The sequence below is a fragment of the Thamnophis elegans genome, chromosome 2 (genome assembly GCF_009769535.1).
Source record: "Thamnophis elegans isolate rThaEle1 chromosome 2, rThaEle1.pri, whole genome shotgun sequence".
In the NCBI taxonomy this organism is placed as follows: domain Eukaryota; kingdom Metazoa; phylum Chordata; class Lepidosauria; order Squamata; family Colubridae; genus Thamnophis; species Thamnophis elegans.
In genome coordinates, this window is record NC_045542.1 from 49,261,635 (window position 1) to 49,275,259 (window position 13,625).

General features: G+C 42.3%; 1 protein-coding gene across 8 annotated transcripts in view; it reads left to right on the forward strand.

Moving 5' to 3' along the window:
- Positions 1 to 1,677: 1,677 nt before the first annotated feature.
- ASPSCR1 (ASPSCR1 tether for SLC2A4, UBX domain containing) overlaps positions 1,678 to 13,625 on the forward strand; it is a 77,426-nt gene continuing 65,478 nt past the window's right edge. For 3 of the 8 annotated variants that reach the window (XR_004254823.1, XR_004254822.1, XR_004254824.1), the window contains exons 1-3: positions 1,678 to 2,044; positions 4,935 to 4,990; positions 6,896 to 7,010. Coding sequence is in view for 4 of the 8 variants with exons in the window: in XM_032211671.1 (XP_032067562.1) it covers positions 1,943 to 2,044; positions 4,935 to 4,990; positions 6,896 to 7,010 (273 nt within the window). In the remaining 4 variants the exon portion in view is untranslated. Of the gene's footprint in view, positions 2,045 to 2,215; positions 2,311 to 2,871; positions 2,975 to 4,934; positions 4,991 to 6,895; positions 7,011 to 13,625 lie in introns of those variants that run through there. The other 5 variants (XR_004254825.1, XM_032211671.1, XM_032211668.1 and 2 more) reach the window with 5 other exon arrangements.

The following is a 13,625-nucleotide window of genomic DNA, read 5'->3' on the forward strand; positions in this document are numbered from 1 at the left end:
GGACGACAGGGGCTTACAGACAGAGACAGAGAGAGACACACACAGAGTGAGAAACACACACATACACACACACACACAGGGAGGGAGGAGAGACAGAGAGACAGAGAGAGAGAGAGACAGAGAGAGAGACAGACAGACAGAGAGAATGACAGAGAGAGACAGAGGGAGGGAGGGAGATAGAGGCAAAGAGCCACACAGAGAGTGAGAGACAAACAGATACAGAGAGAGAGAGAGAGTGGGGAGAGAGAGAGGGAGAGGCTGAATGAATGTTTATGCACAGGAGGGGGATTTAAAAAACTTCGGAGTGAATCCAGGAAGAGGGAAGAGATGGAGGACTGGCTTTTCGCTCCGATTTCTGAGCCCCCAGCTGTTAGTGACGGAGGAGGAGGAGGACGAAGGAAGGGGTTGCATTTTGTCAGGCTGACAGCTCATTCTGTGTTGTTTTTAAAAAGTCCCGATTTTTTTTTTTAAGCACGAAAGGAAAAAATCACGGGGAGCCCCAGGGATTGTTCCTCGCAAAGCATCATGGTCGCAGAGATTGCAAATGAAGGTGCTTATCTCCCCGCCCGGCTCCGTGTCCTTGTATTCAAATCGAAGTCACGCTGAGTCCCATTCAGAGGGCGGAGGGACGCTGTGCTTTTTTTTTGTTTTACCTATGTTCTTGCAACCATGCAAAGGTGGGTTTTGTGCTACAAGGATCTTTCTTTCTTTCTTTCCCTGTCCGCGGTTCCGATTGCAGTCATCCTTTGCTTCGGATTAAAGCACCGTTTCTCATTCCTTGCAAAACTGGGGAAACAGCAGGGCTGCCTCCCTCCCCCCTTTCCTTGCAGCACCCTCGGTTGCTAAATGTTCCCCTGATTTGGTTTATAAGTTCGCAGCAATGCGATCCAACAAATAGGAAAGTTTTAATAAGATCTTCTGACTTTATTTGGTCTCTGCTGCCCCCCCTCACCTCCAACCCCGTTAGCCCTTGGGTTTTGTCCCCTCCCAAGAAGAGAGTGGGAAGGAGAGGAAGGAAGGGGGGAGGGGAGAAGGAAAAGAAGAAGGGAGGGGGGAGAAGATGGAAGGAGAAAAGATGGAAAGAAGGAGAAAGAATAGAAGGAAGAAGGAGGAAGGAGAAGGAGGAAGATGGAAGAAGAAAGGAAGAAAAAGAAGAAGGAAGGGAGAAAAGAGGGAAGGAGGTAGGAAGAGAAGGGAAAGAGAGGGAAAGAGCAGAAAGACAAAGAGGATGAAGTTGATAGGCAAGAGGAAGGAGGAAGGAAGGAAGGAAGAAAGTGGGAGGGAGAGAGGAAAGAAGAAAAGATGGAACTAGAAAGTTCTTTCTTGCTGGCCAGGTTCAATCCTGTCGCCTCATTCCTTCGAGTGAGGTGTTTAGTGACCAAAGTTACACTGGCATTGAAAAAAGTGACTGATGACCATTTTTCACACTTAGCAACCGTTGCGACCATTTTTCACACCTAGCGACCGTTGCAGCATCTTCATGGTCAAAATTTTGATGTTTGGCAACAGATTCGTATTTATGCTGGTTTCAGTGTCCTGGGGTCATGTAATTACCTTTTGTGACCTTTTGACAAAATATAAAAATTTTAATCAAGCCCCCCCACCCCGTCAATGGTCTCCCTCTTTACCAATCTGAAAATCTGGTCAGCTTACGTGTGAACCAAAGGGGAGTCCAGGCAAAGCTGCCTTGCATGTGGCCAAGAGATTCCCTCGACCAAGCTCCCTCTCTGCTCCATAGAGAACGGTCGCCAGGGCCAGGCACAACCCCGCTGGGATGAAGAGCGGAGCGGGGTGGTCCGACGTCGAAGCCGCACCCCTTCGCCGTGGCCACTCGGCTTCGTTGCGGAAGAACCGGGTGCCTACAAGGGGCGGGGGAAGCTGGCGGAAAGCTGGCTTGCATTAGGAGGAAGAGGAGGGAGGAGAGTGAACGAGCTAGAGAAAGATGTCGGCAGCCGGCGGAGGGGCTACTTCCGCCGTGTCGGTGTTAGCCCCGAATGGGAGGCGAGTGACCGTCAGAGTAGGCCCAAGCACCCCCCTGATCCAGGTGGGTTTGGTGACGGGCAAAACGGGGTTGTGTATGTGGGGTGGGGAGGGTTGAGTTCGCTCTGATTGGCCGCGATCTGGAAAACAGGTGAGCAGGCTAGTTATGATTGGGTCTGTGGACAGGTCGTTGCCCCTCAGTAGCTCTCGGGCCCGCAGAATGTTGTTGTGGGCGGGGGAAAGCAGAAAGCTTGCGTGCGGGTGGCCGTGTCGTTAAAAATAGAAAGCTAGGCCTTTGTGGAAGGGAAAGGGGGGCTATGTGCTCCCCAGGTGAGGATTGTGTTTTCTCACGCTCCTCTTTGCAGAAGGGGTTCCGTGGAACACTGCCGTCTCCTATGGATTCTCACCATTCTAATTCTCTCTTACAGGGAACAGAAGGGACTACTAGTATCCTTATGCTTCGCAAAGTGTATTCGGTCCCTATACAAAGTGTGTTTGGCCCCTATGCTGTGCCAGAGTGTATTTGGTGCATGCTTGCCTTACTAAGTGTAACTTGGGGAGGAGCTACCCTGAAAAATAAAAGTAGTAGTAGGTTACATGATCTATTGAGCCACAGATTAGCCAGCCACAATTTAACTCACTGCCAACCCGGTTTGTATGATTACTATATGGTTCAGAATGTTATGTGAAACCAGAAAAATTGAGATAATAAAAGCAGCTGAATTAACTGTTGTTAAATATGATCTGTGTAAAGGAAAAGCAACTGAAGAGAAATGATCAGTATAAGTGATTCAATTGGGATACTTAAAGAGTTTTAGGGTCGATTGTATGTTTTTACTATTACTTTAAAACCAGATTAAAAATGAATTGCTATATTTGCATGAAATGCTTCCTATGGTTAATTTACTGGTGTTTTACTTAATCTATTTTTCTGGGTTCTCATGATATGCTTATCCAGAGGCTAACCCCAAGAACTGGATTCGCGTAGCATGAGGTAAACTAAAACTGTGTTCATATCCAATGACATTTTTCTTTCAAACTTTCTTCTCAGCAAACTAATTTAGTGGCGAGATTATTTTCAGACAGTTTATAGAACTTCATAGATAAACTGAATGTCCCTAATAGATCCTAATTTATATTCTACTACACTTGACACAGAGACTAGTTCATCACCTTAAGAGATTATACATCATATTAAGCCTCAGTTTTTAAATATTACATTAAATAAGCTCAAATTCGCCTATTGTGTTAAATGATATGTCATGTCTTACAACCAACAGTTCTGTTCATAATGTAGGGCAAACTTAAGCAATCTTTCTACTTAGTGTTATGTGTGAACCTTGATATGGTGAAATTTATTGCTGTGTTGACATAATATATTGAGCCAAAAATCCAGTTAATGAGAATACACAATGTAATTGCAAGCATAACAGATTCTGGGTTTGAATGTTTATGGTTAAAAAGTGCTGCACAATGGAGAGTTTATCTTCATGTGGACATGGCTAATGCCTTTTCTGTGAGGTATGTGTAAATGAAAGATAAATGTCTTCCATTTAACATAATTTAAGACTTCTATAGCTATGTTTCCAGTGCCATGCTGAGGTAAAGCAATATTTTAATTCCACATTTGTTTTTAGTTGTTGATATTTGGTTTATTTTGTTTAAACTTGTTTTTGTCTGAACTTCTCTGAGAGGAAGAGAATATAGAAATAAGTACACTTGTTCACATTAACTCTCTTCTTGCCATGCAAACAGATTTTGGTTAATTCTCTTTTCATACAGACTAGTTTGGCACCTTGTGTTAAGCCATTTTTTAAAAATTTAAGTATGGCTTATGCAATAAGTACAAATGACAAGATTGACAGTCAAGACATAAAAAGTGACTATATTGACATCTTGGGCTAAGCTAAAACAAAACAATTGTATGATTGTGTCTCATATATGGGCATAGACACTAAGCACAATAAAATTATATCACAAAGGTTATTTTCCATTTCTGGTAATCAAGTTGAGTTCTGTTAGCTACATAAACATATTCACACTGTTTTATTAGCATTATGAAAGTGGTTTAAAGCTACCTTCTTCCAGGTTTTTTCAAACTTTCAAGTTCAATTTATAGAAACATGATTCCTATCTAAATATTAACCAAATCTGATTGATTTCTTTTGAGATTAGATACATATTTAACATGTTTATAATCTTTCTGAGCTGTTGCCTGCAAATTCAAGGAGATAGGTTCCCCCCCCCCCCGCAACTATAAGCTTATGACATATATTGGGCAGTAAATGAACGGTATTTTGATACATATTCAACACCATAGCTATTGACTCAGATAGTCCTTGATTTATGACCAATCACTTAGAAACTACTCCAAGTTTTGACAGACCATCCTACTTGTAGCCCAGATTTGAAGCTTTGATGGTGAAGAATCCCCTCCCATAGTCATATCGCATTTTGAACATTCGGTAAATAGGTCCCACGTTTATAGTCATTTTCAGCATCCTGTGGTCATATGATCATAATTTACTATGTTTCTGTGGTGTTTGCATTACAACTGCTACATTTGCTTTATGACTGCTGAAAAAAAAGGTTGTAAAATTGGTCATAGTCAAGTGGTGGCCCACTGAAGACTGTTACAACTTACAACCGTAAATCTAGGCACAATTACAGTTGTAAGTTGAGGACTGCTTATATTTTGACACTTGTTATAGCCATGATTCATGACCATGTTGTGAACTAATAATTCAGATACTCCACTTTCTGTGAAAAGTAGTATCATTGATGAGTAGTTAATATGATTCTAAAATGCATTTTTGTTGATCTCAGTTATTTTTTCCCTATGTAGATGTGAATTTGAATTCCATGACACATGTTAGGAAAAAGTAAATAATCTATTTGAAATATCTTGTGTGTGTCAGTCCAAATTAATTTTCTGTATATATTTTTTTCTTCAGGTCTTGGAAGAAGTTTGTAGAAAGCAGAATTTTAGTCCTAATGAATATGATTTGAAGTAAGTCTTACTGCTTTATTTTTAATCAAATTGTATGGCTGCCCATCTCACAAAAAGCGACTGTGGGTGAAATAAATGGAATAAAACCCTAGGTATAAAAACAACAGATATAAAAGCATAAAAATCCACACCAAAAGATAAATATTATAACAAACAAATATACAAACCCTAGGCAGAGAGAGAATAAGAATGCTCACCTCAGTGATGGAGCCATCTAGCCAAGTTTCTGGTTCTGTGGGCACCCCCAGGCCTGGTCATATAGTTTCATTTTCCAGCTCCTTCATTAAAAAAAAAAAGATCAGTGGGCATATACCCACAGTCCAATAGCTTTAATCCTTAGCTTTACTCTCAATTGTCCCTGGGTTTGGATGACATAACTAATTCAAATAAAAAATTTGGCTTAGCATTCCTTGTAAACACACTCATTGATTGGTTCAGACATTGTTCTAAGCCATATGACGTTGAATAAACCATAATTGGTTAGAATCATGCAACATTAATCCATAAACATTGGTGAATAAAATCTCAATACATGGCTTCATACAGTAAAATAAAAAACACTATTTTTATGGCTTAGTGCAATGCAGGAGGTCCTCTATTCTCCATGGTAATAGACAGGGGGCTCGTTGACTGAATTGAAATTCTGAAGTCATGCCTCCCTGGTAACGGTCCTCAGTCTTTCAATTCAATCTCAGCTCACCGAACTGGTTTTCTTGAGCTCTCAGCTCAGAGTTGAAAGAAAATTAGTTTTATTCCCTGGACTGATTGAATTGGTTAATAAGATCACCAGGATTGGAAGTTGTTCTTCATGTTGTGAGTGAAGCCGCGGGTGCAGCCACGGGGCTTTTTAGCCTGTTTCAAATGTTTGACAGCTTCGTGCCTTCTGCTGCCTCTGAAAATTTCTCCTGAACTTGTTCGGAGGTTGGGGTGGAACAGAATTTCTGTTGCTAAGTGATGTAGCTGTAAAGTGAGATTTGACATGCTCACATTGCTTAGTGGCAGCAGTCCTGGCACTCCCCATTGTGATTATTAGCTGAGGACCCATACTAATCTGGCAGCAGGCAGCCCAGAATTGCATGGGTCTAGGGCTGCTTGCCATGTTGCTGCAGCTACCTTGCACTCTGCCCTCCACAGCTTACCTTTGCTGTTGTCTTGTTCCCATTGATGACAGGTGTGGCATGGTTCTGGAGCTGTAAAAATTAGCCCCTGAGCTGCTGTGCAAAGGCCAACTCAATCCAGGAGTATGACCCAAATGACCTTTTTAGTGCATTACATCTCTGGGGCTGCAAAACATGGCCCCTGAGCCACAGCACAAAGCCCAGCAGTGCACTGCAAAGCCTTAGTCACCCCAACCCAGTTCCAGTCTCAGTCTTTCAAGGAAGCCATTGTGCATGACCTGGAAGAAAGCCTCGTGTGACCAGTAGCTGCCTTGCGAAGGGCCATGCTAAATATGCTTCATCAGCAGGAGCAAGAAACTAAAGGTCAGCTGGGGAGGTGGAGCACAAGACTAGAGATCAGAAGAGCATAGATAGGGAGGTGAGGGGCAAGTGGGAGTTGAAGTACCACTGTGGTCATAATTGTGGGTAGGGTGTTAAGTGTCCAAATTTTGATCAGATGCCCATGTGGGTGCTACAAAAGCTGCAAATACAGGCGTCCTTTGTAAGTCTCTTCATTCAGTACTGGAGTAACTTTGAACAGTCACTGGATGAGTGGCCATAAGTCTGGGTTTATCTGCATGTAAATTTAGCCTTTCTGACTAACTTCCATTTTAATCATTGTTTCCCCAAATAAGAGCTTATCCTTCTACTGTATCTATTGATATAATCGCTTTTAGAAATAATATATTGAAAAGAATGAATGCAGATTCAGTGTAAAAACTTACTAACAGGCATGTATGTTTTTCAGATTTCAGAGGACCGTGCTGGATCTTTCTTTGCAATGGAGATTTGCCAACCTACCCAACAATGCCAAATTGGAGATGGTGCCAATCTCTCGTAATAGAGATGGGATTGAAGATACAGTATGTACTTTTCATTTTATGATGACTTTATTTTTATTTATTATCAAGATCTTTGTAGATTTTTCTTAGACAACAATATGTTCCCCTCCCCCTTAGCAGGGATCCCTGTCTACCTTATGGTAAATATATTCATGAACATAAATTATTTAAATGAAGTGTTATGCATCTTAAAATACTATGTATATAAAAGCATTCTTTAATCCCTATAGAATATGCTAATTTACTTTTCATTTTTAGTTCCCTTCCCTCTTTCTCCTTTTATTAATACAGTTTAGTGTATTAAATTGTATTAATGCATTAAACAAGGGAAGGAGAAAGAAAGGAATGGAGATAACGTAGCAATAGCAGAATTCTAGTTTTAAAATATGGTAATATTCCACTATATTTCAAGTATAGTCATGCTTTTATACAACCTGAAAACAAACATGTGCTCCTTCTGCCAGTAGGTGGTATTTACAAACCTGGATGGTTGCGTTGTAGTTTGGTTATGTGGAAATTGGAAAATCTGACTGATTCTTGTGTTAATAACATACAGAGTTTGAAATCATACTTTGCCTTGATTTAAAACTTTGATTTATCTAAGAAAGAGCAAGTTAGCACTCATGATTATCACTTAAAAAAAATGAATGGGTCTATCTTGTCAAGCAGGCCTGTGCTGTTGTTGTATGTGAATGCCACTGTGTTTCTCAATGTATTCTTAAATTCTGGGAATCTGATTCTTCAAGTAGGCTGCTTTTTTATGTATGGCTACGTTAAATATTCCTTGCTGCCATTTTGGATATAAGAGGATTTTGGATTTCCAGGCCTTCAGTATGAAATGATTATGAATATTATTTGGAGTAAAAGTCAACCTATAGTACATGATCAGATTTTTGGTGCATAGCTTATGTTTACTATTTAAATTAGATATTTCTGGTGAGTGAATTATAAAATATTCCTTGATTTATTTTCTGTCAGATATAATTAGAAAACCGCATATCATCATATGCTTATTAGTATCTTTTTATATCTAGAAGTGGGTAGATTTAATCATAAACCTCTATTGGAAGAACTATAACTGATCTTATTGAATATTTAGACAGCTGATATACACAGCTTCTTAAAGTGGCAGTAACCGTGCTGACTCATTCTGATTTCATCATCTTAGTTTACAGCCTTACAGCAGCTGGTCAGCAATTAAATCATCATTACCTTAACATTTCTTCTGGTTGATTAAGACTTCTTGGGAGGTTCCATGTGGTTGGGGCCAAATGATTAATGTCTTTTTGTGGAGGAGATGGTACCTTCTGCCTTGGTACCACCCCCTTAAGAAGCCTTCCATGGAACACCATGTTGAATAACTTTTGTCCAATATCCAGCCTTCGCTTTCTAGGGAGGTTGTTGAAAAGCTCTGCTGTAGAGGGCCTTTGATGTAATGTTATTTGGATTCTTTCAATCTGGATTCAGACAAAGGTATAGCATTGAGACGATACTAGTTGTGCTTTGGGGGTGACCTTTGGAGAGCTTACGATGGAGACGGTGCAACCGCTCTGGCTTTCCTAAATTTCTGAGCAGCTTTTGATACCATTAGCTAGGGATACTTTGGACTAGTCCTAGGATTGGGAAACACTGTTTTGCAGTGGTTCTCATTCTTCATAGTTGATTTCAGTCAGTTTTGGTGGGGAGAGGTTTAGTCCTAGGCTCATGCAGTATGGAAGTTTGGAAGTTTATTAGTATCTGTATGCCGCTCACTCCCAGGGGGACTCTGGGCGGCTTAGAGACAACCAGGGAATATAAAAATTAAAAATAGAAATGCAATTATTTAAAATTACACAACATACATACCACTTAAAATGGGGCGGGATGCTGATCAACAGCCCCAGGCCTGCCGGAACAGCCAGGTCTTAGTAGCTTTACGGAAGGCCGGAAGAGTAGTGAAGGTCCGGATCTCTACGGGGAGATCATTCCATAGGGCCAGGGCAGCAACAGAGAAGGCCCTCCCCCGGGGGGTCGCCAGCCGACATTGACCCGCCGATGGCACCCGGAGGAGGCCCAATCTGTGTGATCTTATCGGTCTTTGGGAGGTAAATGGCAGGAGGCGGTCTCTCAGATAACCAGGTCCTAAACCATGTAGGGCTTTAAAAGTAACAACTAGCACCTTGAAGCGTGTCCGGAGACCAGTGCAGCTCACAGAGGATAGGTGTAACATGGGTGTATCTAGGTACACCCATTATCGCTCGCGCGGCTGCATTCTGGACCAACTGCAGTCTTCAAGCACTCTTCAGGGGCAGCCCCATGTAGAGTATGGGATGCTTTAGTGCTCAGGTCACTAACTGTTCCTCTTTAACATCTTCATACAGTTGTTGGGTGAGGTCATTTGTTGGTAAGGGTACAGTATCAATGTGCTGATTATACCCAGTTGCACAATTCTACCCGGGTTGGGTGGAAGATGCTGTTGTGGTGATGACCCAGTGCCTGGAGGATGTAAGAGTCTAGACAGGGAAGAACTAGCTCCAACTCAACCCAAGCAAAACCTAATGACTTTGCATTTGTGAGGCCGCCAAATTCTGGTGTCTTATAGCAATAGCACTTAGACTTATATACCATTTCATAGTATTTTACAGCAGTCTCTAAGCAGTTTACAGAGTCAGCTTCTTGCCCCCAACAATCTGAGTCCTCATTTTATCAAACCTGTAAGGATGGAAGGCAATGTTCCCTCTAAGTTGCGCGGCTGCGCGGCGGTGCATGTGGCAACAAAACACCACGCAGCAGTTTCCAACTTCCGGGCAGTGGTTTTTGTGAGACGCCTTCCACGACAATAGGAGAGGAGAGCCAGCCTGGAGTCAGCAATCAGTTCTAGATCCAGAAGGCAGAAAGTAGCTGGGAGAAGGGGTGTGGGGGTTGGGAAAAGGCATGGGACGGGCTCCCAGCAGCGATGGGAAAGTTGCCTCTTGGAAGGAATGACCTGGCTTGGCTTCCACTTCATCTCTCCTGCCTCGTCTCTCCTGCCTCTCCGCTTCTCCATTCGGTCGTTGGGTCGAAAGCGGGAGCCATGCTGGGTCATTCCTTCCAAGAGGCAAGTTTCCCAGCGAATGACTCGCTGCCCTAGACTCGGGGAGACCCTCTACAGTCCCTCTCGTCTGGCTGGGATGCCAGCGCGAGTTGGGCTGAAGGAAGGAGGGATTCTCTCTCTCTCTCTCTCTCTCTCTCTCTCTCTCTCTCTCTCTCTCTCGCATTGAGAGAGAGAGAGAGAAAATTAGTTAGTTGGTGGGCAGACTTAGCACTTTGTTAAGTTTGTTTCTCTGTGTGTTGTGTGTGTGTGTGTGTGTGTGTGTGTGTCTGTCTGTCTCCATGGATGCAATTGTGCAAGCATTTTTTCCTGTAAAAGAATTTTTGGATTTCTCCTCACCAAACCTTTAAGACTGAAAGAGTTAGAGTTGCAATATAAAGAGATTGTCAATCACCATACTGTTAGATTGATAGGCAATTATGGACTATCTTGATTATATCCTCCTTAGAAAGAATATGCTACTGTATGGTTGAGAAAAAGATCAAACTTTATTCCATGGAAACCCAACAAAGTTCATAGGGAGGGTTTCTTTCTACAATGGGCTTCTTGGGTCAACAGTGAATATCAGTTATCAAAAATGTAGGTAGAAAATTAAGCAGACAATAGGCAATTACAAAAAGGAAGCCAACTTTCTGAATTCTGTTTCTTTGCACTTAGTGACTTATAAATAGACTAATGTTCTGAAATCCTGACCTAAATTACTATATATTTTAAATAGCTGTAAAGCTATGCTGAAAAAGTTGTTCTCAAGGTATTGTGATAAATTCAATAGAAAGAAGGGAATTCTTGATGAATTTAAGGAGAAATGAGAGTATTGGATAGTAAATGGACAAATAAAATTACTAATCAAAGAGAATATTTGCACCTTAGGGTTGAAATGAGATGTTCTCTCTTTCCTCTTCCTCTCTTCTCCCTCTGTCTCTCTCATCCTCTTTCTCTTTGTCTGTCTTCTCTTTCTCTCTCCTTCTTTTCCATTCTTCTGTCACTTTCTCTCTCTTCCCTTCTCTCTCCTCTTTGTCTCTTTCTGTCTCTCTCACCCTCTTTTTCTTTGTCTCTCTCTCTCCTTCTTTCGCACTTTTCTGTCACTTTCTCTCTCCTTCTCTGTCTCTTTCTGTCTCTCTTCCCTCTTTTTTTCTTCCTCTTTCTCACTCTTATTATTTCTCTCTACCGCCCAGTCTGTCCCCATACTTATCTTCGACTGATCATGTTTGCAATAATTTACCTTTTCTAAATAGGCGCAGTTCCCTTATCGGATCCCTCGCTTACTCAAACACACACATGCGCACGCACAAAACCATTTTTCTCTATTCCAATTCAGATCCTATAAATCAATTGCTCTGTGAAACATCTGTGAAAAAAATTCAGGTGCTCAGGCATGAAAATGTGCCCCTCACACACTATACTTTTCCGCACACACTGAAAAAAAATTAGAGAGAACATTGTTGGAAGGCTGAGGCAATCTTGAGCTGGTCAGGATTGAACTCCTGGCAATGAGCGGAATTAGCCTGCAATACTGCATTCTAACAACTGCGCCACCACAGCTGCTAAAGGTGGGCTCCTCCTCCTTGAGGGTATATTTCCATTCTATCAGATTGGATAGAGTAAGCATGCTACAGGTCCCTTTTAGTAAATATTGGTATTTAGTGGAATTTAGGAAACATATCTTTTCTGGAGCAGACACTATTGTGTGGAACACCTCCCTGGGAATTGACAGACCCCTATACCTTTATTCTATCAGTTTATTTAAGAAGTATCCGTTTATTTAATAAGGAGGCTCCAATTCTTAGTTCCTAATGCTATTAACTTTTGTTAGAGGTAGTCCTCAATTAATGACCGTTCATTCAACGGCCGTTGGAAATTGCAATGGCAATGACTGGAATTATGACCCCTGCCTGAAGTTAGGGTTGATACAGCACCCCTATAGTCATACAATCAAAATTTGAGTACTCAGCTGCACTCCCACTCTTCCAACCACAGGGATACTGCAATTACCCCCCAAACTGCCAACCTTCTATCTAGGCCACTCTGAACAGCAGCAATAGATGGCAGCTCTGAGGCTGTGCGGCCTGGGCCTCAACTTCAGCCTTAGCAATTCTACTGCCACTTAGGAAGGCTCCCTCTGGCCATCCTCAAGGTGAGATTACCTCTGATGCCTAGTGCTCCCCAGGATCCATTGCAAGCCACTTACCTTCATGCAGTAATCTTTTTCTGTTGAGTACATGGCCTATCAAGGCAGTCCCAGGTTGAATTAGGCCTTCGTTCTTGAAATTTGTTCTGCAATTTCCAAAAACCACATGAAACCACAGATCTTTCATACAATTTCTGGAGGGTCCAGGGGCCACATGAGAGCAAGCCCCATTCTTGCTTGGCCTCTGCAGCTTCCGAAAATCATTCAAGAATGGAGTGTGTTTTTTGTGCAATGTTTGGAGGCTGTGGAGGTGCTGTGAAAATGATACATGCCCTTGTATGGCCTCTGAAAAATTTGCAAGAGGACCGCTGGAAATTGCACGGTCTCCAAAATTTCTGAAAATTGCATGAAAACATGTTTCATTCTTGCATGATTTTTCAGTCTTTCTGCAAAGAGTTTCTAATCCAGAGGGGCAGGGAAACTGGCATTCTATGACAGAGAAAGAGAAGTCTCCAAGCTTTGTTCCTTCAGTGCATCGTCCCAGGTCCTCTCCCTACCCTGCACTGGAAAGACTTTTTAACTTTCTAGATCACAACAGGGAAAGAGAGGACCAGGAACAGAAAGCTTAGATCATTGGGATCTTAGCAATAGCAATAGCAGTTAGACTTATATACCGCTTCATAGGGCTTTCAGCCCTCTCTAAGCGGTTTACAGAGTCAGCATATCGCCCCCACAGTCTGGGTCCTCATTTCACCCACCTCAGAAGGATGGAAGGCTGAGTCAACCTTGAGCCGGTGAGATTAGAACCGCTGAACTGCAGATAACAGTCAGCTGAAGTGGCCTGCAGTACTGCACCGTAACCACTGCGCCACCTTGGCTCCTTTCTCCATCTCAAGCCATCAGTTCTTGTCACAGAAGGCGTTGCTTTTTCCTCTTTCAGCAGACAGCTCTTTCTCATTCACTTACAATGGTAAGTCGAGGACAACCTATACAACATACAGTGCAAAGACTGACAAGCAGGTAGAAGACAGACAGATAGACTGTATCATGAATATTAGTTATTAGTCAGAATACATAATATCTTTTTGTAAGGGCCTAAAGACATGACTGTACCAGTCGGCTTGGAGTCCCAGTGGGGGAACAGCGTAAGAGGTGGTTTATTCCACCTACACCCCATATGTCTTTGGCTTTAATGTCTTTTTATGTTTTAACTGTATATCTAACTGTAACCAGAGGTGGGTTGCTCCTAGTTCGGCCGAATCAGTAGGTATTTTTGCCTGGGTCGCAGAACTGGCATTGACCCAGGCTTGCCACGCCCTCAAACTGCTGCTGCCGCCATGTTGTTTTCTAGTGACCGCACGTGCGCAGTTCACTGTAAATTGTTCTGCACATGCGCGAAGAACAATTTAAATTGAACTGTGTGCCCGTGCAAAGCGTG